The sequence below is a fragment of the Schistocerca americana genome, chromosome 10 (genome assembly GCF_021461395.2).
Source record: "Schistocerca americana isolate TAMUIC-IGC-003095 chromosome 10, iqSchAmer2.1, whole genome shotgun sequence".
In the NCBI taxonomy this organism is placed as follows: Eukaryota; Metazoa; Arthropoda; class Insecta; order Orthoptera; family Acrididae; genus Schistocerca; species Schistocerca americana.
In genome coordinates, this window is record NC_060128.1 from 81,739,300 (window position 1) to 81,765,608 (window position 26,309).

Genomic DNA, 26,309 nt, shown 5'->3' on the forward strand with positions numbered 1-26,309 from the left:
TGTCTGGCTTTGATTGCATGATCACAGTTTTCATTCCACCAAGCGTGTTTCTTGTGTTTTCGTAAAGGAATTTGATCTTGAGCTGTTTTGATAATCTTGTGTTTGAGTTGTTCCCAATTTTGTGCACTTGTTTTGTCAAATTCGTCTGCTAATAATGATGGTTGGATTTTACTGGTGTCAAATTTGGGGATTAATGGTGTCCTTTTGTTGAAATTTTGGGGTTTTAGCTTTAGTTTCACACGGGTTAAGTAATGGTCTGAGTCAATATTGGCGCCTTTACGAACTTGAACATTTAAAATTTCTTTGTGACATGGATACGAGATTGCAATATGGTCAATTTGGAATTCACCTATGTCCTTGTTAGGTGATCGCCATGTCTTTTGTTTTGAAGGTTTTTTCTTAAAATTATTATTATTATTATTATTTCTTTTCTTTCTCAGACGTTATGTCTGGTTAAAAATGGAAAGTGACGCGGATCTTGATAAAGCGTGACTTCCTTTTAACTGTACGGTATATGTTACGTTACATTTAGGAACTTTCGGGTAATTGAACATGTATAAATAATTACAGATTTCTGTAGTTGTATATATACGTTTGGATGTAGCTGTATTGCGTTGATGTACTGGTGGATATTGTGTGGTATGACTCCTGTAGTTGATGGTATAATTGGTATAATGTCAACTTTATCCTGATGCCACATGTCCTTGACTTCCTCAGCCAGTTGGATGTATTTTTCAATTTTTTTCCTGTTTTCTTCTGTATATTTGTTGTATTGGGTATGGATATTTCGATCAGTTGTGTTATTTTCTTCTTTTTATTGGTGAGTATGATGTCAGGTTTGTTATGTGGTGTTGTTTTATCTGTTATAATGGTTCTGTTCCAGTATAATTTGTATTCATCATTCTCCAGTACATTTTGTGGTGCATACTTGTACGTGGGAACATGTTGTTTTATTAGTTTATGTTGTATGGCAAGTTGTTGATGTATTATTTTTGCTACATTGTCATGTTTTCTGGGGTATTCTGTATTTGCTAGTATTGTACATCCGCTTGTGATGTGATCTACTGTTTCTATTTGTTGTTTGCAAAGTCTGCATTTATCTGTTGTGGTATTGGGATCTTTAACAATATGCTTGCTGTAATATCTGGTGTTTATTGTTTGATCCTTCCGTCTCACTGTATATATTGCCTTTTCTTAGCCCTGTGTTGGATGCGTCTTGATTGAAGTGTGGCTGTGTTAGATGATACGGGTGCTTGCCATGTAGTGTTTTTTTTTTTTTTCCAATTTACTTTCTTCGTATCTGTTGATGTTATGTGATCTAAAGGGTTGTAGAAGTGGTTATGAAATTGCAATGGTGTAGCCGATGTATTTATATGAGTGAGTGATTGCTTTGTGTATTTTGCTAATTTATGCTCATTCTATAAAGAATTTTCTTAAATTGTCAACCTGTCCATAATGTAGGTTTTTTATGTCGATAAATCCCCTTCCTCCTTCCTTTCTGCTTAATGTGAATCTTTCTGTTGCTGAATGTATGTGATGTATTCTATATTTGTGGCACTGTGATCGTGTAAGTGTATTCAGTGCTTCTAGGTCTGTGTTACTCCATTTCACTACTCCAAATGAGTAGGTCAATATTGGTATAGCATAAGTATTTATAGCTTTTGTCTTGTTTCTTGCTGTCAATTCTGTTTTCAGTATTTTCGTTAGTCTTTGTCTATATTTTTCTTTTAGTTCTTCTTTAATATTTGTATTATCTATTCCTATTATTTGTCTGTATCCTAGATGTTTATAGGCATTTATTATTATTATTATTATTATTTAAGTTCCCCAGGATTGATACTCAAGTTAAAAGACTGAAGATTCCACACAGTTGAGGAGGCTTTAGCCGATTCGCAAGTGATACTACACACTCTTGAAAAAATGCATTGCAGGGAGCTTTCAGTTCATGAAAAATCTCTGCAAGCAGTATATAGAGGCCCAATGGGGCTATTTTGAAGGTAGTGAGGGGGTGAGAGATCAGGATAGACTGTAATTTTATTTACTGGTGTATTACAGGAACATTTGGGCTGCACCTTGTATATAGATTTTAAAAATTTACACTTGGCAAAATCAATTGATTATTGGTTACTGCATATCAGTGTCACCGATCCAATCGTAAAAGGATTAGCGGCAGATTTACACTGTGGTACGTGACGTGCAACCACCATGAGTAGTCGATTTTGATCAGAGTCTCTCGTGTAAAATTGTTTTAGTATGTCAGTCACTCTTCTGTGTAGACAGAATGTTGTTTCTTTCTAGACGTCACTGTCTGTCTGTGCAGCCTGGACCTGTCCGCATGTGAAGGCCTGGGTGGTGCCCTGATGCCGTACCTCGCGCGGCTTCCAGTGTTGCGTGCGCTGCTCATGGAGGAGATGAACTTGTCGCAACTCCAGCCGGGCCTCGCCTGCATCCTCGACCTGACCAATCTGCGCTGCCTCAACCTCAACTCCTGCAACGTCCGAGCTGTGCCCTTCGCCAAGTTCCCTGACAGGCTTATAAACCTCAGGTACCGTTCTCACTCCTCACTTGTACTAGAGGTAGACATCAGTCAGTACACATTGGATGAAGCTGCATATGTGAAGTTCCTTGGCATCCAGGTGGGTAATAATTAGCATGTGGGTAAAATCAAACAGTGGAAGCTTCAATTTTGAATATCAACAATATAAGGAGAAGATTGATTATATGAATGCATGGTGTCTATTCTTTCGGATATGTTGGAAAGAACAGGCACCACACATCCGTATAACTGATTCATGTTGATGGGCAATGTGGATACACAACAACGTTCACCCTATAAAGTTACTGAGTGTGGAGGATGTAGACAGGGGCTGCAGACGTGTGGTGCTAGGTGGGAATGTGAGTCGGCTGGGGAGTGTGCCGAGATAATCTGCTTACTTGCAGTAAATACTGTGTCTGGATGGCACAGCTGACAGTAGTTCCTTCACTTCTCTTCCCCCCTCCCTCTCACCCCTCCCCCTCCTTCTACCCCGTCATCCCCTCCCCTCGTCGTCATCCCCTCTCCTCCCCTCTCCTCCCCTCGTCGTCATCCCCTCTCCTCCCCTCTCCACCCCTCACCGTCATCCCCTCTCCTCCCCTCGCTGTCATCCCCTCTCCTCCCCTCGCCGTCATCCCCTCTCCTCCCCTCGCCGTCATCCCCTCTCCTCCCCTCGCCGTCATCCCCTCTCCTCCCCTCGCCGCCATCCCCTCTCCTCCCCTCGCCGTCAGTCCAACCTGCCAGAGATGGTAATCGTGTGTGAGATGTGCTTGCTTGTGTGTGTGTGTTTGTGTGTGTGTGTGTGTGTGTGTGTGTTTCTTTTTGTGAAGAAGGTTTTGGTTGAAAGCTAATGTGTAAGTGTCTTCCCATTGTTCCTGTTTGCAACTCAAAATGTCATCTTTATGGTACATGGCACTCTGTCTTTTCCTTGTATTGTTATCATGTGGATAAGTTAACCAAAAGCCCAGTTTTGTCATCTTTGCACTTGCTACACACTTAGCATAATTTCACTCCATAGTATATTAGGTCATAATATCCAGGTTAAGTGAAATTAAGGTCCAATAATATTTATTTTTCAGATGTGTGTGAAAGCATATCGTGTAAAATTGATAATCGATCGGTTTCCAGAACACTGTATGGCGTACTGATCAAATGCTGCCCAACAGTGCGCAGGATCTGCGCGTGCCCTTTGGCTCACCTGCAGTCAGTATGTGTTTTTATGTAGGCCGGGTAATCCTATGGCACAAAGATCACACCACATTCTTCGGGGCCACTCACCACTTGTGCCTGTGGACAGTCGTCCTCGACAGTGAGCTACAACCGTACACTTGTGAGCTGTATGCTTACCCCTGCACACCCATGAGCCTGGCTCTTGGGAAACGGGGGGGAAAAAATGTAATCAGGTGCCTTTTTAGTCAGTATTAAGCAGGTTTTTAACAGGGTTGGAACTGGAACTTTTTTATAGCTGCTTACAAGTTGCCATTTGTCTTCCAAAGTATTGAAAATACTCCAAACCTCCAGGTCTAGTTCAACTTCCCCCCCTCCCTCCCCCCCTCACCGCACACGCACACGCACACGCACACGCACACACGCACACACACTTGCACACAGGTTCAGGAGGATGACTGATCAAATCTGCAACTGGCCATCTTTATTTATGTTTTCCATTATTTCCCTAAATTGCTTCAAGCAAATGCAGGGCTTGTTCCTTCGAAAGGGTATGGCCAACTTCCTTCCCCATCCTTCCCTAATCTGACGGGACCGATGACCTGGCTGTTTGGTCCTCTCTCCCAAATCAGCCAACCAACCAACCAACCAACCAACCCCCTCCGTGCCTCCACCACACAAAGTATTGTATGAATGCCCTTGGTGCCAATAAACATACTCCTTATTGGTATTTGTGGCTAATAACAGAATTGAAATCAGGATGAACTCTGAAATTCACATCTATATTTTACATCTGCAAAACTTCTGATATGGAAGTCTGTAACAGGTTGGTGGTAGACATCAGACAGGAAATTCAAAACCCCAGAATTAAAAAACAATGTAAAAGAATACCTTCTCCATCTCTCATACCCTTGCAATAGGCATTGTTGCAAGACTTACCCCAATGTCCTCGCACTATCACCCACTCCAGTCCTATCACAGGTATTTCTTACCCACCTAATTCTCTGAAAGCCATGTGGTCCGTTGACATAGCTGCAACAACTGTGCAGCATTCTGTGTGGATGTGAACACGGTCGAGCTGTCCGTGGACACAAATGACCACTGCCTAACTGGTGCAGTGTGTCAGCCAGAGCACCCAGTTGCTGACCGTGCCACAGCCCTTGGTATGCTCTTCTTCAGTAATTCCCACACAGCCCGTGGTATCTGGATTCTTCCCAGAAACACCAGCTTTTCTGTACTGTGCAGGTGGGAACTCTCCCTGCAATGTATTCTTCATTCCCACAGCACCCACGGTTTCATCATTTGCAAGTGTCTGTCATCAACTGCTTATCCTCTTTCCTGCTCCCACGTCAGTGTCACACACATCTGTGATTCTCCTATCATGCCTGCAGAGTCATTTCCCATTCTTTGCTTTCTACTCTCCCACATCGCATTCTGTGATGCTGCACCTGGCAGCCATCTTCTCTCAGCCATCTCCCTGCACACTTCCACAATTGAGCCTTTCTGCCCACCAACAATAGTGGCCGTGCCATGTGTGTGAAGAGTTCTGCATGTGTGAGTGTGTGTGTGTGTGTGTGAGAGAGAGAGAGAGAGAGAGAGAGAGAGAGAGAGATATGAGCACTCACTGTAAACTCGCGATTGAGCCCTGTGACATCATCTCCAAACTTGCCATCTCTGTATACTCGAAGACCCAACTCCTGATTCTCCACTGCAGCTCACTTGTCTGTTGTCAGGTACAGGTGAATGTCACATTTTCCAGGTGACGAGAAAAACATTCTGTAAGGGGTAATCCAGTGAGGAGAGCTATGGATTTTTTTCCTAGTTAGTTATCTACTGCTAAGTGCAAATATTTTTACATTTTTTTCGATACTATGAGACAAATTCAAAAGGCTACAGAAATTTTTAAAAGTGACGGAGAAGCGCTTTTCTTTTTCCTGAAATAAACGGTAATGACTAAGAAAACAAAAGACAGTAAATCGATTTTAGTAGTCTGTAATGAATTTAGAAACTTTCCTTCTTACTACAGAAAGTTTTAAATTGCTAACAGATCATAGGACCCATTTTTCCTATCCTATGGCAGGGGTTCTTACAAGGGAACCTCCCCATCGCACCCCCCTCAGATTTAGTTATAAGTTGGCACAGGGATAGGCCTTGAAAAACTGAACACAGATCAATCGAGAAAACAGGACGAAGTTATGTGGAACTATGAAAAAAATAAGCAAAATATACAAACTGAGTAGTCCATGCGCAAGATAAGCAGTTTCAAGCACAGACAGACCTCCTAAGCGCCGTGGTCCCGTGGTTAGCGTGAGCAGCTGCGGAACGAGAGGTGCTTGGTTCAAGTCTTCCTTCCAGCAAAGATTTTAATTTTTTATTTTCAGACAATTATCAAAGTTCAGGCACTCACACATAATCAACCTTGCTCTCCAAAATTCCAGGACATGTTCAGATTTGCTTGGACATATGCAGGATTTGACGGTCTACACACGGAAAAATTTGAAAACGTTAAAAACATATGTTTTGACACAGCACAGGGAAAAGTGTGCGAGTGTGAGACTTTTGGATTCATTTGTTGCAGTTTATGTGACAAACTCTTATGTTTTCATCACTTTGTTGGTAGTGATTATCGTATCCACAAGAAAACCTAAATTGGGCAAGGTAGAAGATTCTTTTTACCCATTCGGCAAGTGTACAAGTTAGGTGGGTCGACAACATATTCCTGTCATGTGACGCACATGCCGTCACCAGTGTCGTATAGAATATATCAGACGTGTTTTCCAGTGGAGAAATCGGTTGACCTATCACCTTGCGATCAAATATTTTCAGTTCCCACTGGAGACGCACGTCCTTTCGTCTACTAATCGCACGGTTTTGCGGTGCGGTCGCAAAACACAGACACTAAACTTATCACAGTGAACAGAGACGTCAATGAATGAATGGTCAGATCGTAACTTTGCGAAAATAAAGAAAGTAAAATTTTCACTCACGGGAGGACTCGAACCAACGACCTCTCGTTCCGCAGTTGCTCACTCTAACCACGGGACCACGGCGCTCCTCAACTTACATTCTCCTTGATGTTGCCTATCTTGCACATGGACTACTCAGTTTGTATTTTTGCTTATTTTTTCACAGTTCCACACAACATCTTCCTGTTTTCTCGATTGATCTGTGTTCAGTTTTTCAAGGCCCATCCACTGCGTCAATTTATAACTAAATCTGAGGGGGGTGCGATGGGGAGGTTCCCTTATTAGTAAACAAAAAAATTACTATGTTTATGACTCACAAATTTCAAGATGGAACTCGTTGTTAGAAATAAAGACATTTCTGTTACATCATAAAGCTACACTGTTAGAAACTGAATAAAGAATGAGAAGATAAAAAAATCTTGTTTATATGTGTATGGAGCTTTATTAAAATAATTTGTCACCAGCTGTTGTGAATGGTGTAGGCAGTAGTCATCATAAAAGTCACAATATTCTGTTGGTAAATATGGCTGCAGTTTCCTTATGTCAGTTTCTTCTCATTTATTTCTATATAGCCTTGTGAAAAATCTGGAGCACATGGCAACAAAGGGCAGTTGATTGTAGAAAGCATCAATTTAAAATTATGAACAATGAGTCCATTTTGATGACCTTCATATTAAAACTCCATAAATTCACTTACATGGAACGTTACTTTTTGACCTTTTTTCACTATTCTTCCCCTAGACTTCACTGGAAGTACTGGTTTCTTGAAGTAATTTGGCCACCACCCATTGTGAAAATCTAAATTGTTCACTGCCTGTACCATTTTAACAGTCAATCTGTTATTCTTGTTCAAAGCTACTATTAATTATACATTTTCAATCAGCAAATAGATTCTGGATGGTGTGTGAATCTCTCTCTTTATAACACCAAAATCACGGTCACATAGCGTGAAAGAATACCCTGTATGAGAAAATAATATTGTACATTTTGTAATCTTCCAGTTGCAAAGAGGGCTTGGAGAAATCTAACAAAAGTGTTATTTTTGTTCTGGCTGGGGCACCCATCAGAAAATACGTGTAGGTACTTGGTAGGACGTAGTAACTCACTATTAATGTCGTGTAAGGTAAATGAGCAAACTTCATCTGGACTTTGCTTAGCGTCCATCATGTATAAAATTTTCCCAGATGTGAATATTACCTACATTAATGCTGTGTTTTTATATATGGTAGACGTGTTCTTTCTATATAAAACTGTAGGTATTACCTCTGTAATAATGAAAATATGAATAAAAGTAGAGAAATGCTGTTTCTGCAATAAACAGTTCAAGTGGAATCGACTTGCTCAGAAAGGGAATGAGTGTATAAGTTCACAATTATAACTGTGCATTTTTGGCATTGCCGTTACATACACAAACGTTTCAAAAGAAATTTCCATCATTGATCTGTCAATTACTATTATTTCACACAGTAATGATTTCGGCTTTCTAGTCATTTTCATGTGCAAGTTGAAATGCCGCAAAATGCCTAAATGACAGAAGCAAGTTATATACCAGTGATCGATTAGCAATAAATATTGTTCTGTTTATATGTACATTCACATAGATAAAACTTTTTCAAAGACTGCTGCAAATTTATTTTAATGTGTGTTCTGAGAATGTCTAACAATTAAGCTGACATATACACTGACGATCTAAAACATTATGTCCACTTGCTTAATAGCTTGTTTGTCCTTCTCTGCAATGATATACATCACTGATTCTGCATATCAGGGATCTGACAGTTTGTTGGTGGGTTTGTGGGGGTACATTGCCTTAGATTTCTATGCACAGCTCGTGTAAGCCACATAAATAATGACAGTGGTGTTTTGGAGCGAATGGAGAACCTTTGCCACCGCAGACAGTGGTGAAGCTCAGACACCCTCGATGGCACAGCAACAGGCTACGCAGTGAGAGGTGTTATAACAATAATGAAAATTTACTAACTGACATGACTCAAACCACTAACATGACCACAACTTACATTTTATGTTTGCATGAAGTATTGTTTTTCTATTACTGAATATTTAGTTCATCAATATTTTTCTCACACTTACAGTCAAAATGACGTCCCTAAATTTTAACAACCTGGACAACTGTCCGTGTTGCCCGCCCCTCGAGGGGGTCCTCCACGCTGTAACAAAAATGTCTGAAAAAACCGTGCGCAGAATCGCAGTTTGGGGTGGGGGTTAGCGCTCAGTTCCTGTTTTAGCACGCAAATTTTGTTATTGTGTGAATTTTATGTGCGGAAGGTTTGAAGTGAATCAGATAAATAAAAAATGCATTCCTATGATTATGTTGAAAATTCACTTTCAAATATCTAGCTTCTTTCAGATTTTGTGTGCAAAACACACATTTCTGAGAGTTTTATTATGCACGCCGCTTCTGTGTTTCAAACTTGTGGGTGAATTGGTTCATATTTGGTAAGAACATAAACAAATACATGCCACAAATGGACGTCCTCTTGTTTTGTAAAAACTTTATCTGTTGCCATGATATAAACAACATGGTTCAAAAGGGAAAAAAATAACACTAAACCAGATCAGCTGTCACCCAACTCAACAAAAATCTACATTGGTTGCCAAGCTACTGCGGCTGAAAGTAAAAATTATATGAGAGTAAAAGTTAGGAACCAGAATGAAAAATGGTTCCTATCACAGCACAAAGAAGGTGAATATGTCATAGGCAGAATTAGGGATGTTAAAGAAGGAAACCAGCTTTCTGACTTAACTTGCAGCTTCAGAGACTTTTAAATCAAAACTTCTTTGTATATTCACACATTTTTACGAGCTAATTCTTTTTCCTCAGAGCAGCAAGCTATCTTTGCTGCAATGTGTTGGCACAGATTTATAGGCTAGCCCAAAATGCAGAAGATTCATCAGCCATAACAAACAATTTTTTATATCATATGGCTGAAGAGCATACATGTAATAGCTAAAAAACTTTGCCTGAGAAGGTAAGATTCTGTGGGTGGATTTGTTCCAGGGGGAATGCTAAAACACTGTTTTGATTTCTGGATTTTTTTTCAGTGATGAAACCATTTCTCCTCCAAACTCACACCCTGTTACATTTATGGTAAGGAATGTAAGAACGAATACACCCACATTTATATGCTGCTGGAGAGTGTGATGAATCGCTAATAGGAAGTATCCAAGAGTGGGGCTGCATTTATAGTAGGAAGTATACCAGCAAGGGGAAGCATGCACTGTAAGCTTTAGTGACACGTTGCGTCATATTGCACGTCATGACAAATGTTGTGTTGGATGACACGAGGGTGTGTGTCACGTTATACAACATGACGTCATTTATCGTGTTTCTTTACTTGACACGATATTACATGACTTGGGTACTAATAACAAGTAAGAAAGTGTGAATATCTCAATCTTCCATTCCAGCTAAGACACGAGAGAGATGTTTACATTATGGAATAATCTTGTTGCTTTACTAACCTAGAATTGTGACTATGAAGTCTCATAACTTCTCCTCTTTGATCATCATCCTGCTATTAATAGTTTTGATGAACATTTCCTACATAAGGCACACAATACTGCAGCAACTGATTTCCAGTCTCTTTGTATCTGTTGAAATACCTTACTCTCTCTTTGATCATCAGTTTTGTTACATGTTCAAGTCTTAGTATTTGTCATGGATCAGTAAACAACGCCAATTAACAAACATTGACAAAATTTACTGGTGACAGTCTGACACATTATTTAACATGACTCTGACAGACATAGTGACTTCACTTTTAGTTTGGTGCTAGCTGACTGTTAGCTATGTGATGTTTATATTTGGACCACATAGTGCAGACTGAACTGAAAATTACATAAGGAGATATAGATTATTTGTGTAATAACTGCTAGCTTTGAACAGCTTGATTAAAATTAATAAAATAAATGGTCACATTTTGGCTACTGGATATGAACTGAAAATTACATTATGCAACATAGGTTGTGATGGAACATAGGTTGTGCCCTTTGTAACTACTAGCCATTAACTGACTCGGGCTTCGTGCGCAGTGCTTGTTTACAGACACACTCAATACAGGAACCATAGAATTGTGTTATGTTATGTTATGTTATGTGGTTTATTCATCTCATTACATACAATTTTCAAATCATTTGATTTGATGTACAGGAGACATGTCAAGGTTTACAAAAGAAACTTTTTTCACTTTTTTAAGAGAACTACAAAAGTTTACATTATATTTTACATTTCTAAGTTACAGCTACACATGTACATAAAATAATAAATGTATTACAATCCCTGTGTTCAGATTGTGAAGCTGTCCTCAATGAATTCATCGACAGAATAATAACACTTTTCCACCAGGAGAGTAAAGAGCAATCTTTTCAGTGAACCAATCTCCATTTTAAATATATTACTGCCTTTTATTTTATTGAAAATTTTTAACCCCATATACTCTGGCGTTTGGGCATAAAGTTTTAAACGATGTGTTGGAAGTTTGAAGTTATCTCTGTGGCGAGTGCTGTAGTTGTGGTCAAAACGGAAATTGTCTAGTGTATGTTGATTTCTATATAGGAACACCACCATCTCATATATATGTAAAGTGAGGGGATAGATAGTACTTTTAAATTTTTTAACAGTGGTCGACAGGATTCCCGTTTTTTTGCAACACACATGTTTCTAATTACTTTCTTTTGTAATACTAGGAGCCTAGTGACATTTGCTGAATTTCCCCAGAAGATTCTGCCATAACGAAAAACTGACTCAAAGTAGCAGTGATAAACTATCTTTCTGGTATCTATGTTTGTGGCACCTGACAAAATACACATTGCAAATGCTAAGTTGTTCAGTTGATTTGCTAAGTAATCTATGTGTACTTTCCAATTTAAATTTTTGTCAAGATTTAGGCCGAAGAACTTCACGTGGTTTGCTTCTGTGATATCCTGATCATTGCAAGTTATCTTTATTTCACTCCTTTCTACTGATTTAGCTTCAAATTGCATCATTTTGGTTTTAGTTACATTTAGTTTTAGTCCATTTTGTTAGAACCAAGATTCAAGTTTTTCTAAAGTGTTTTTGGCTTTTTCTGGAATATTTTCAGATACCTCATTTTCAATTAGAACTGATGTATCATCAGCAAATAAGACTGAATGAGCATCAATAGCAAGTGGTAGGTCATTTACGTAAAAAAGAAACAGATAGGGACCCAATATCGAACCTTGTGGGACTCCTTGGGGAACTGTTTTCCAGTCTGATGAATAATTGGTTCCATTTGAAGTTAAAATTACTCTTTGTTTCCTACCTGACAGGTAAGAGCTAAACCATTTTAAAGCAGTGTCTCTGATTCCATACATCTGTAATTTGTGGAGGAGTAATGCATGGTTCACTGAATCAAAAGCTTTAGTCAGATCACAGAATATACCTGTGACCTTTCTACCTTTATGTAACATGGAGCATATTTTTTGGATAAACTCATTTATAGCATTCGCAGTGCTTTTACCCTGTTGGAATCCGAACTGGTTTTTAAAAATTATATCATTTACAGTAAGAAAGTTATTAATTTGTTTTGCTGCAATCTTTTCAAACACTTTAGAGAAGACCGGCAAGAGAGAGATAGGGCGGTAATTCCCCATATCTTCTGTCGATCCTTTCTTGAATAGAGGTTTGATCTCACCATATTTCAATACCTCTGGAAAGCATCCCTGTTCATAAGATTGATTTATAATAGTTGACAGTGGTTGGGAAATAATATCATACACATACTTGATTACAGATGTTGTTATTTCATCCCACCCATGTGAGGTTTTGTTTTTTAGAGACAATATTTCCTTTTCCACATCCCTTTGGGTTATTTTTTCAAATTGTGTAAAAGATGTGTTCTGGCTGTTTTCCAAATTTGTGATGCCCTGATAGAATGTCATATCCACATCCGATCTTACTACGTTTAGGAAGAATTCATTGAAACAACTTGACATCTGAACAGGGTTTACTATAATTTCATTTTCATGTCTAATTTTCAAAATCTCATGAATTTTTACTTTGGCTCCTAGTTCAGACTGAACAACTGACCACACTGCTTTTGTCTTATTTCTGTGTTCTCGTATGAATTTATTATTTGCCATTTTTTTAGCTGCCGCTACAACTTTCCTAAATACAGCTTTATACTGTTTGACATAAATGACAAAATCTGGATTTCTGTTTGATTTTAACTCATTGTGGAGCTCTCTCTTTCTGGCACTAGAGATCTTTATTCCTGTTGTAATCCATTTGAGTTTACCATTTACCTTCTTTTGCTTATATCTACGAGGAAATGATTCATTAAATACCTCTAAGAAACAATTTAAGAATTTGTCATAGTTAATCGAGCTTGAACTATTGTAGTCTACAGGCCAGCTTATTATACTTAATTTACTGCGGAATAAATCCATTTTACTTTTACTAAGATCCCTTTTTATACACACTTCTGGAGACTTTCGGTTATTTGCTTTTGGGAGCTCAATAAACAGAGCTGAGTGATCTGAAATAACCCAAGTCTAAGCAGTATTTGTGCTTATTTCCACTGTCAAATATGTAGTTAGTAATAATATTATCAATGCAGGTCACTGATCTGCTGTTTTCCCTAGTGCCTTCAGAAAAATTTAGCTTGAAACCAGATTTCTGAATTAAGTCACGAAATTTTGTGGAATCATTGCTTTCAACTAAGACATTTAAGTTGAAGTCTGCTGCTATAACAACTTTTTTCTTACTTTCTTTCTGGAGTTTTTCCAGGAGGCATTCGAATTTGGTTAAAAACACTTTTGTTACCGCACATCCAGGAATTCTGTAGATTGCTATAACCAATGTATTCAGATCACTCAGCTCTACAGAGCAACTTTCAAACACGCTCTCTTCATTTAAATAATTAAAACTATCTCTTACTGTATAACTTATGGAAGAATTGACAAGAATGCAGGAGCCTCCACGAGATTTGCTTATTCTACAAAAGCTAGCAGCTACCTTAAAATTATTAATACTATTTAGTACTTTTATACTATCTTCTGTTAACCAGTGTTCATTTAGACAGATTATTTTAATATTTACGGATTCTGAAAGCAGAATTTTTAGTTCGTCGATTTTTGAGAATTTACGATTTGGTAGTTCTGCCCCTAAGCCATTTATATTCAAGTGCATCAATAGATCATTTTTTCTTTTAGTTATTTCGCGTGCATCCTTTGTTTGGTACCTAAACTTTTTATTTTCAGTTTGAATTTTTTCTTTGTCACCCCTATCACAATGAATTAGTTTCCCTTGCTTCTTAGGACTTTACACACGTTTATGAACATTTTACTAAGGTTCACAGAGCCTAATCTATTCAAGTGCAGGCCGTCTTTTCCCAGACACTTGCAGTTTAAGAATTTGTTTGGGTCAATGAATACTGCACCGAGTCTGTTGCACTGTTCCCTAATGCCGGTATTTATCCTGTTGATGTAAGTATCACTTACCGATCTTCGATGAATGATTCCACTAATTACCAGCCTGGCTGTTGGGTATACAGTTTTCGCCGATCTAATCAGATTCCGCGTTTCATTCACGATTTCTTCCTCACTGTTACTGCGGATGAAGTTTGTGCCCACGTGGATTAAGACACCTCTGTAATCGTCGGTACTTAAAGTTTTGTTACCAGTTTCGCCCGTGTTTCTTTTCGTGGACAATACATTCTTAAAGTGTTTGTTGAGCTGATGCGATCGGATTCCAGGTCGAACATCGACCTTGCAGTCCGGCACAATAACATTTTTTAATATAGAATCACCTATTAACAGAAAATCGTTTTTTTCATCTTCTTTGTTCGTTGCACTTTTACGTTTGCCCTTCTTTGTGAAATGCAAACTTAACACACTTTAGCTGTTAATATAAGAATCAGGAAAATTAGAAGGTACAAATACACAATGGGCAGTGACATAAATTTACCTAATGGCTTTATAATTAGAAAATGACAAACTTATGAGTACTATGTTATGTGGAAGGCAGTTCACTGTAAAAGGGGATTCTCTAAGTCCTCTAAAAAGTCTAGAGGAAATGAAATTTTCTAATCAGAATAAATTATAAAATAAATTATTTTAGTGGAAATCTGCATGTTTGGAAACAGCAAAATAAGGGCATCAAAACTATGGTACTGGATTTTGGAAATAAGTAGATTTGAAGATTAGCACATTCCAGGAAACATAACTTTTGAATGTAAAAATCTTTTCAAATAGGAAGCTTTTGCCAATGGTAAAGCATTATTTTAAAACAGGAAAATGAGAGCTTTCAAACGAGCTGTACCAATCTAGAAACAAACAACTTTTAGCTTCATCAAAAATTTCACTTTCCCATGGTTTGCATGTATAGTAAATCATGAATAGTTCTTTGAATAAAATATTTTAAAGCAAACTAACAATACTGTTGTCAGCAGTAATCGGGAAAACTCAACAACAAATAATAAAATTTTATAAATCCCAGTTTAAATAAGGAAATGGATATTTTGTGTCACTGTTATATATGTACTAGTAATAAAATGAAATCAGAGTAAGAGGAAGAAAGATAATGTTGGCATTGGGAATGGCACAAGAACAAGTAGGATAGTCCATTCTTGCTCTGTCACTCAGTTGTAATTTGACGAGGTACTATGTATTGTATTCAAATGATCTACAGAAGACTTCCTAAGAAGGCAAAACTGGTTATGGCACTATTTTCTGTGACATAAAATAAAGGAGTTTTGTCAAGAAAAAAGTACTTGTTAATGAAAAACAGCCAAACCACCTTAATTTAGCTGCTGACATCACACGTTTTGCTTCTGGTACGTACCGTATTATCTTCCAAAAACTTTCTGGTTTAGGAAATTTTTTATTGTGGCAGTGCAGAGTGTCTGAGTTCTGTAATATCTGTCAATGTGGAATCTGAGTCACACTCCAAAAATATCACAAAATGCAGTTATAAATGACAGTGTTCGTTGTGTGGATCGCCTACCGCAGCACTGACTAGAAATAAGTGGAATGCACTGCAGGTAGTGTGGGTTCAGATACTGTGGAAACTTTTCAGCTTGTAGTTTTTAGCTGTGTCACAGACAGCAGTCACTCTAGATGCTACAGGATAGTTATGAGAATCTTACACGGCAGTGTATATATAAATGTCAAAGGAGAAAGTTGACTGCAGTTAATTTACCTTAATTGGATTGTAGATGATTAGATGATGTAAGTAGTACAATTTTACTCTCTTAATACAATTCTGCAAAGATAAAGGAAGAAAACAGAAACCACACACAGTATGATCAGTATTGTCCCAACTTGAATTGACAGTAGTAAGAAAGATGGATATCAGTGTCATGTAGGTGAGATGTCAAATGACTGTATAAGCATATAGAAAATACACTGAAACGATTTACACTATACAATAGGCATTACCCACAGACATCGGGTGATGGATGATAAACTGAAAGCTAAGATAGTAACTAGTGGGATCACATTCGGTGTATGCCAGCACTTTGGCCAGGAGAATTACTGCCACAGTCAGCTGTGCACTATTTGCTTTTGTTCAGTGTCCTCTCCTATAGGCACTATGGAATTTTGTAGATAAGCTTTCCCTTTTTTCTGCAAGTGATTTGTAGATCCTGAAGGCACCATAGTTGTGGCAACTCTGAATTCAGGTTTGGCGAATATTGAGGTCACGTAATTTTTGTGATACCCTGACTTTACAAAGTCTCAGATGTGTATAGTTCAGTCTAAGAATGTAGAGTATCAGTGGATAAAAATTACAAGTACTGCACAGTTCATTTTAGTAAGATGTGCACTGAGCAAGGATGCAAGAGGCATGAAAGATCCACAGCAGTGTAGGCCTATATGAGTATACAGGGTTTTTGTATTAACTTGAGAAGCTAAATACGACGGTTGCCCAGATAGTAAGTTCAGATTGGTTGCTAAATGGAAACCACAGTGAAAATCAGAAACATTTTATTTGCACGAGTTAGCTTCACTTTCCAGATACTTCTTACATAGTCACCGCTCCAACTTAGACATTTGTCGGAGCATTATACCAAATTTGTAACGGCATCCTCATAGAAGGCAGCTGCCTGTCCTTTCCAATAATTCTACGCTGGTCTATAGCGCGTAGGCTGCGCCCAAGTGTTGTCTTCGTATCCAGCGTTTCATGTGAACAGAGATGATACTCAGGCGATTAGGGCTGTGTTGTTGGTGATCGAACACTTCCCATCGAAAAGGCTGCAGGAGCGTCTTCACTGCCCCTCCAGAGTGTGGCTGAGAATTGCCAGGAAGAAAGAAGTGCGAGGCAGTTGTGTTAGATGGGCTGCATTCGGTAAGGCAAAGTCTCTCAGCGGGCCCACCTACTTGGCGGAAGACATCGTTGTTCTAGGCACCTTTACTCACTCACAGTGCGCTCACAACTGGAAAGAGTGTCTTGATGTGTACAACTTTGAACATGGCTGACGTTTGCAGCAACCGTATATACAAATTTGAAAAATATGTAAAAATCAGCCAACCGGTTGTATCAAAGGCTGTCTCAAAGTACGACGACATCAGAAAGAAGATCCTAAACACAGGTAATTACCTTACCTTCTGATGAAGTCACCCTTAGAGGTGAGGAAACCTGGTCAAGGTATATAGAAAACATATGCAACCTGTTGGCTGATTTTTACATATTTTTCAAATTTGTCTTGATGTGATTGACAATCATACTAGACACTGCCCAACACATCTGTGCAAAGCTTCATTGGATTTTCACTTTGGTGTCCATTTCGTGATTGATCGGAACTTACTTTCTGGACAACCCTCGTATCTCAAAACCGTATGAAAAAAGAATTCTAGATGAAAAGCTGAAATTAGTAAAAGAGACATCAGTCTTTGCTATAACGGGCCACCTCCTAACTGCTCCTCCTACATGAGCAGGGCCAGCTTTGTATTTTCAAATGGAAACACCCCATTTTATTACATATTCAGATTCTAAGCCAAAAAGTACATACGGTTTACTAGAACGATTGTTTCTGATTCATGGTAGATGGCGCTGAAATCGACAGATATCAAGTGTGCCTGAGTTATAGTTAAGAACCAATGTATTTGATTCTACATTTAATTTATATCGTGTAAATGTAAACCTCTGTGTTCTAAAAGTTGATATTTATATTGGAAATTTAATTTAGTGATGCAGATTTGATTTACAGTAAAATATAGTTAGCCATTTCAATGTCTGGTTAGAAACAATGTTTAGCACGATTCAGGAGTGACGACGTGGATGTAATAGTTGTCTATTGCTACTGGGATGCTTGATATCAGAGAGCCCCCTTGCCTCACACCATTGGGGTGCTTGATTTTAGAGAATATCCATGGTAGGTGTGCCTGTCACTATCGCTTCATAGACATTTTACCTTATTACAGTGGTTGTCGTTTGTATACTGCCAGTAGCCGCTTACAGTGGTAGGAAGGAAACACGCATGGAAATCAGCCATCCTTATGGCGGGGTTCGAGGACGGCCACCGAAACTGAGCATTCCGATGAACTGGTAACTCACTGCTATCAGCCCCATAGGAAACAGAAAACTTTGTTACCATAAAAGTAGCTTATTTGCAGAAATATCAATGTCTAGTCATGTTATTTGCACTGTACAATCACATTCGCTACACTCTAGTAACATTTCAACATCAATACCAACTGTTGGAACACAAAGATTTACATTTACATCATAAATGAAATGTGGAAACAAATGCATCTGTTGTTAATTGCGAGAGCAGGCGCACATGAATTGTTTCGGTCGCTTTGCCATCTTACCATGAATGGGAAACAATGATTTGAGTAAACTGATCTACCGTATCTTCCTTCGTCGTCGGCGTTGTCGTTGTTGCCGTGAGGCACCGTTATACCAAGTGGAAAGGCGCGTCGATCTTAGAGCATGAGATATGGCAACCTTAAGTCATTGACAACTCACAATGGTCACAGTAGTACCTGATTCCAGAGTAGCTGCAGTAGTTAGGATCTACGAACTACCCCCTCTTGACCAGGTCCCCAAAACTTAACTCGTAACGAGATCCCTTCGAAGCAAATTGTCGTAAAGATCATCTATAAAGGCTTTGTACAACGATAAGAAATTTTACAGTTTGTGGAATAATAACAGATACGACCAAACTGTCTTGTTTCTTCCGTTTTATTTAATGTAACTTTGTTCACAGTTTTATTTCGCATTCACCTCTCATTCACACTCTGATGTGGAGTATATGCGAGTGCCTGAACCCTAACTCCCAAGTTCATCGAAACCCTTTGATGAACAGTTTTGGTTGCTCGACATCAACAGTCAATGATAATGATACAGTATTTTGTTATTGACTCTTCTAGTTTAGCCACCGCCCTCCACGAATGTTTGTTAGGCATAAGACAGTTGCACACTTTTCTCTCCGATCCGCTATTATTAAGGGTTCATGTAAAAGTTAACGTTTTTCACCTTTTCATAAATTGGAGCCAGCTCTCTGTGATATAATTTAAAAAAAAAAACTGTCTCAATACGACGTCCCTCACGAGATGCATATAGATTTATTCCCGAATTGACTGCCCTGTAGGTGTACTCAATTTAATCACCACACTTCGCTATCCTTGATTTCGTGTAACTAAATGTCCTTTTGTTACTCTGATCGTATACCGTAGTTATTTAAAACTCGCCCCTATATTTTTTCACAAAGCACAATTAGCACTTCTTTACTTGTTTATTTCTAAGAGTAAACGAAAAAATGACTCCATATCATCGGCTTCGTCGATATAAAGCAAAACACCTCAACATGCCCAATTTTACCTCTTCTTATAGGATCGGCTACCTTACTCATTAATTTACTACATATTATTTCCAGTAACACTGAACAGGTATCGCCGTTACATTTTAATTGTATTCAAAAGTATGTTATTATTATTATGACCGACCAAAACGTAAAAAATCGTGCAGCGTACGTTTTTAACGATAGCGTTACACCCGCCCAGCCTTTATTCATGCAATATAAATATACAGACAGGACCAAAAGATCGATCTCTCTACCGTAACCAATAGAGGCAAATACGCTATTCAAGTTCCATTACATCTATCTTGACTCGTATTATTACACTGTACTTTTTTTTGACATGGAATCCAGATTTGAAATAGACATGGGGAGTTACCATTTGCAAACACAAAGTTCAACCCACCCACGCAGGAGAGGTGGTTAGGAGGAGGCCATTTGCAGACCAGACAGATGTCTCCTTTACTAATATCAATTTTTCACTTAGAACATATTTCTCATACGATACATCTTTAAAACTACCACCCTGTGTGTGTTTTAAGAGAAAATAAGCCATTTTGTAAAAGCGACTGTTCCTCCTTGTACACTACTCATACTGAGCTACAGTTTTAAACTAGTATTTCAAACAAAGCATTTGTGTAAATCTGCGTAGAACATTGTTTACTGCCTATTACTGTCTGTGTCCAATCTGTATACCGTGAAAATTGCAGTGAAACGGAATTTTCATGTGTACTGGACTCCAGATATTCTGACAGATTATAGAAAGAATGGCGAATAAAATATTCCTTTACCGAGGTTTTTAGTGCCTGGTGATTTCCAATTTCCTTCCTGATGTTTACAGAAACTTATTGTAGACTTTTTCACTAAAATACTCGACTCCATTCTTCACCTGGCGGAAGGATGCAAAATCTGCCTGGAAATTAGTTTCACTTTTAATGTTGTGTTTATGAATTTCACAGTTCATCCTAAATTCGCTCTCATTATTAAGCACAAATACCATTTGAAGAGAATATATGTGGTGGCAGTGTAAAGATACCTAAACCCTTGAACAGGCTTCTGATGAAGTTCTGTTATCAACTTTGGACACTATCCTTATTACCTATTTCTGTAAAATAGCATTGACCCCATAGATAATGTCACAGAACTGTATTGAGTGAAAGTGTGCTAACAATCGTGCCTGATGTCTGGAAACTTTTCATGTGGAGCCTCATCCAGTGTGTACCCATTGATCACTACTTCTGGCATTTGTAGGTCATTTATATTTGTGTTGAAATGCATAATATGATTCTTTGTAAGATTAAGGGACAATCTGTTTGCAGTGAACCAGTTGTAAGCCTGTTGTATTATTGTCCAGGCAGTGTCGTCTACATGTTTTGACCCTTTATCAGTATACTTGTACCATTAACAAACATTACAGTTCTTGAAGAGCCCTCTGACATCAGAGTTAAATCATTTATATAGACGAGAACAGAAGGAGTCCAAGAACTGTACCTGGGAACACACCATTTTTAATTTCCCCATGTTGAATTTACATGGCTAGTTCAGAAAGTAAGTGCACTGTGAGCATAATGGGCTGTGGGTTTTTGGTTTTTGAGGCTAGGCAACACTGAGTGATAGAGGGGGATACCCTGACCAGAGTGAGCAATGCAGGAACACCGTAGGTAGTATATGAAATCGTGTTGTAGTGTCCAGTTGTTTGAAATATGTAAGTAAGAGTTCCCACCAAGTGTGAGCCATGCACTGTGATCCGCTTCCTATTCATGCAAGGAATAACACCTACCGAAATTTACTTGTGATTTGAAACGGTTTACAGCAAAGGTGTTACAAACAGAACGAGTATGTGTATGGGATGTAAGGAGTTTAGTGGAGGCAGAACAAATGTTTATGGTGAGCAGAAGAGTGGAAGACCTTCCATTTTGACTGATGAATTTATGCAGAAAGTTGAAGAAACTGTTCATGAAGACCACCAGTTGACAGTGGATGAAATTTCTGCTATATTTCCAGAATCTCTTATACAAGACACTCACAGGAACACTGAATACTGGAAAATGCGCACAAGATGGGTTCCAATACAGCTGACAGAGCAGCACAAGAAAAATTGGATCAGTAGTTTCTTAAGTGACTTGAATTGGAAGGTGAGGATTTTCTTGAGCTCTGTTGTGACTGGAGATGAAATGTGGGTGGCTCATTGCACATCTGAAACAAAAAGATAGTCATCTCAGTGGCATCACACCAGTTTCTCATGTGCCAAAAAAATCAGAACCACAATTTTGGGGGAAAAAAATTATGGCCTCAGTGTTTTGGGACCATAAAGGCATCATCTTGGTCAAGTTTCTGCCTCTGGGGGGACCATCAATGAGCAACGATATTGTGAGACCTAAAAATACTCAAAAGAAGCATTCAAAACAAAAAAAGGGGGCAATTATGATGAGAGAAGTGTGCTTATTGCATGACAGTGCGTGTTCTGACACAGTCTTAGCCACTGAGGTACTCTTGGTTTCAAAAAGATAGTCATCTCAGTGGCATCACACCAGTTTCTCATGTGCCAAAAAAATCAGAACCACAATTTTGGGGGAAAAAAATTATGGCCTCAGTGTTTTGGGACCATAAAGGCATCATCTTGGTCAAGTTTCTGCCTCTGGGGGGACCATCAATGAGCAACGATATTGTGAGACCTAAAAATACTCAAAAGAAGCATTCAAAACAAAAAAAGGGGGCAATTATGATGAGAGAAGTGTGCTTATTGCATGACAGTGCGTGTTCTGACACAGTCTTAGCCACTGAGGTACTCTTGGTTTCATTTGGTTGTGATGTTTTGATCCATCTTCCATATTTCCCTGACTTGGCACCTTCAGTTTATCATCTTCTCACGTCCCTGTGGGCGCTCATGAGTAAAGTTAAATTTTCAATCGACAAGCAGGTGCAGTAAGAGGTTCCAAAGTGGGGGAAGGAGCTGGCGAAAGAGTTCTTCAATGAGAGCACAAAGAAGCTTGTGCCACGGCTCACTGCATGTGTTGAACAGGATTGTGATTATGTGGAAAAATAGTCAAAAAGTGTATCAAAAATATACTCAAATTTTTTTCAAATATAGTTTTTCTAAACAAAAATACGAAAAACATAGTACACTTACTTTCTGAACATGCTTCATAATCATGTTGCTGATGTATTGTTTCTCTCCACGAGTTTATTTTTTAATATAAATCCAACCATGCAAGGGGAGTGCTTTGAACGCCATATGTTTTTAGTTCCCCTGGTTGGATTTTATGATCTACACAATTGCAGGCCTTGGACAGATCACAGAAAATGGTTTTACTGAAGCGTTTGATACTGCTTCACTAACTCATAATCAAACTACCAGCTTTCAACCAAACATAAATCTCGGGCAACACTAGAGGTCAGTTGTCACCAGAACCTAAATCACATAAACTAATATAAATACATAAGTAATTTTGTCTGCATTCTGTTCTCCATTGTTTGTGCACGTATGACAATATGCGCCACATTAAAATTAAATTATTGGACAAAGTCATCATCTAGTATTTGTAGTTTCAGATTACCCCAGAAAATGCCGAGAGTTTCATTTTTCATGTTCACTTCTACAGAACTGCATTTAATAGATCAAATATTGCTTTCTCTGTAGAGAACTCTACACAGATACAAAACTTTCAGTACTCAATAAGACAGCTATTATCTTCACAGAACCTTTTGAGAATATGGGAAGGAGAAAGATCAGCCTATAATTAGAGGCCATTTGCTTTCTCTCCACATTTTCATTAGTTACTTGCTCAACTCATCTCATCCTCAAGCTCATTTTGTAACTCAGTCCAACCATCAACCTGTGTGACCAAACAGTGGGTATCCACATGATAAAACCTTCCTGACATGCAAATGCAATTAAAAAAACTGTAGTACATAGATAGTTATAGTTTATGGTATAATATAAAGTCACTCAAAGTTTTGAACAAAAAATTCATGCATATCTACATGGACTCCTCGTGCAACCAATATAATAGCTAGATGATACTCTACCTCAACTCGTGCGTGCACAGGTACATCTGGGGTGATGGACACTAGGTCAGTTACATTCACAATTCTTCTTCAAAGATTGCCAAGGTCAGGTACAGTCACAGTCTTGCGGCTGCGGTGGGCTCATCAGTCTGTTCCTTTCCTTATGGCCATGGCTTTTGTCTTTATTACAGTTCCCCAAGCATCAGTGTTGCTGAACGGCGGCTGCAGGGAGCTATCCGTAAGGAACATTTTGCGCATCCAACCATGGTTTTCAGTTCTCATCCTCTAAGACCCAAGTGATGCATTTCTGTCATCGTCAAACGGTCCAGCTGCATCCAGAGCTCTACCTAGCCAATGAACTCCTTCATATTGAGGAGACGCATCACTTCCTTGGCATGCTGTTTGATGCTCAGCTCACTTGGACACCTCATCTTCGCGAGCTTAAACAAAGGTGCTGGCGGCACCTCAACATCCTTCGCTGCCTCAGCAACACCGTTTGGGGGGCTGCACGAACAACCCTTCTACAGCTCTATAAGGCCTTAGTCCAGTCCCGTCTCGACTACGGGAGCATGGTGTATGACTCAGCAGCGCCTTCAACGTTGCAGATCCTCGACCCAATTCTCCATTGTGGCATCAGACTGGCGACAGGTGCCTTCTGCACTAGTCCGGTGACTAGCCTTCTTGTAGAAGCTGGAGTCCCTCCCCTACAATTCCGCCGACAACAGCTGCTTGCGTCATACATCGCCTGCGTCCATGCCTCGCCTGACCACGCAAACTGCAGGCTCCTTTTTCCATCTTCTGCACTCCCCTCCCCACGACGGCGGCCTAGGTTGGGTCTCCCGATCGCAGTTCACGTTCTTTCCCTTCTCTCGTCACTCGAGTCCTTTCCCCATCCTCCATCCTTCCTACCCCTCCTTGGTCCCTCCCTCACTTGCGGCTTTGCTTGGATTTGTCCTGCTACTCCAAGTCCTCCGTTCCACCTGCCAGTCTTCGTCAACAATTCCTGGCTCCTCTTGCCTCGTTTCGCGCTGCAGATGTAGTCTACACCAATGGTTCTGTGGTCGATGGACGCGCTGGGTTTGCTTTCATCCACGGTGACTGCATTGAGCTGCATTCCCTGCCTTGTGGGAGCCGTGTTTTCACTGCGGAGCTGGTTGCTCTTTATCGTGTACTCACTCACCTTTCCTCCTGCCCTGGGGAGTCACTTGTCATATGCAGTGACTCCCTGAGTGGATTGCAAGCACTTGACCAGTGTTTTTCTCGGGACCCTTTGGTGCGCGGTATTCAAGATGCTGTTTTTGCTCTCGCCGAGTGTGGTCGTTCGGTGACGTTTGTCTGGACCCCGGGCCACATCGGCATTCCAGGAAACGAACGTGTCGACCAGTTGGCCAAGCAGGCCACCACTTCCCCACGCCTGGAGCCTGGTCTCGTGGAAAGAGACCTCCGGTCAGCCCTACATCGCAAGGTCCGCGATGTCTGGAGCTCTTAATGGTCTGTCTTGAACACGCCAAATAAGCTCCACATGGTAAAGTCGTCCACGGCTGTATGGAACTCATCCTTCAGGGGCACGCATAGGGACTCAGTCGTTCTCTGCCGTCTCCGAATTGGACATACGCGGTTGACCCACAGCTATCTCCTTCGTCGTGAGAACCCGCCCAAGTGTCGCTGTGATGCAGGGCTGACAGTGGTCCATCTTCTGATGGACTGCCCCCTTTTAGCCCCCTTGCGGCAGGCCTTTAATTTACCAGCTGCGCTTCCTTTAATTCTAGGTGAAGATGCCTCTATAGCTGACTCAGTTTTAAGTTTTATCCGTGCAGCTGAGTTTTATCACTCACTCTAGTGTGGGCGCTCTCGCATGATTTCTCAGGCTACACCCACTCCAGCGACTTTTAATTGTGACGTGGATACCAAAACAGTGTTTTTTTATGGTAACAAGTTGTGTTGGTACCTCTATCAACGCTTTCCAGCTGGAGGTTCTTCATTTTTAGTTGAATGGTTGACCTTTTACCTCATCCATCAACCACTGTAGTCTGCTTTACTCTAGTCAACTATTTGCCCTGCTCCTTTTAAGTGTCCTCTATTTTGTGTTACTGCGGTGTTCATTTTAGCTCTGTACCCCTCGGTGTTCCCTCCCTCTGGGTGCAGAGGTTACGCTTTTACTGTATAGGCCTTTTACAAGTATGTCTGTTTGGAACAGGGGACTGATGACCTCGATGTTTAGCCCCCATCAAACCCCAAAACCAACCCACCGACCATGTACAGTCGAGCCATGCATAATATCTTTCACATAACCTCACAAAAAATTCGGGCTGAAAAGTGGGCTATCAGCTGCCTCAGTGTAATTTCCCCAGCACCTTTAAAAATTTTCCCAAAAATTTTGGTATGTGAACCTATTCCCGGTCTTTTTAACATGCAAGTCACCACTCAATCCCGCAAGCTCCCGTAACTGTAACTCGGTCACACCCACATTGCTGTGAGTGACTCATATTTGTCCACTCTCAGTTGTACATTCTTACTCACTCATTCTGCCCAACTCATTGTTATCTCTCTGTGTCTCTCTAACTGCCACTGTCTCCTGTGTCACAGCCACAGTCTCCTTCATTCTGTCCTACTACTACAGTCTGCTCTCACCATCACTGCCTCGCTCTTGCTTACTGCTACTATCTCATTCACTCCTCCCCACTGTTGCTCTCTCTCTCTCTCTCTCTCTCTCTCTCTCTCTCTCTCTCTCTCTCTCCCCCCCCCTCCCCCTCCCCCTCCCCCTCCCCCTCCCCCTCCCCCTCCCCCTCCTCCTCCCCCTCCCCCCCCTCACTGTCACTATCTCTCCCTTCCGCATTGTCATTGTCATAAGCT

General features: G+C 39.9%; 1 protein-coding gene across 3 annotated transcripts in view; it reads left to right on the plus strand.

Annotated features, from left to right (window-relative positions):
- The window catches only part of LOC124552616, a 145,867-nt gene that overhangs the window by 107,435 nt on the left and 12,123 nt on the right, over positions 1-26,309 (plus strand). For all 3 annotated transcript variants that reach the window (XM_047126941.1, XM_047126942.1, XM_047126943.1), the window contains exon 8: positions 2,321-2,545. In XM_047126941.1, the coding sequence (XP_046982897.1) occupies positions 2,321-2,545 (225 nt within the window). The remainder of the gene's footprint in view (positions 1-2,320; positions 2,546-26,309) is intronic.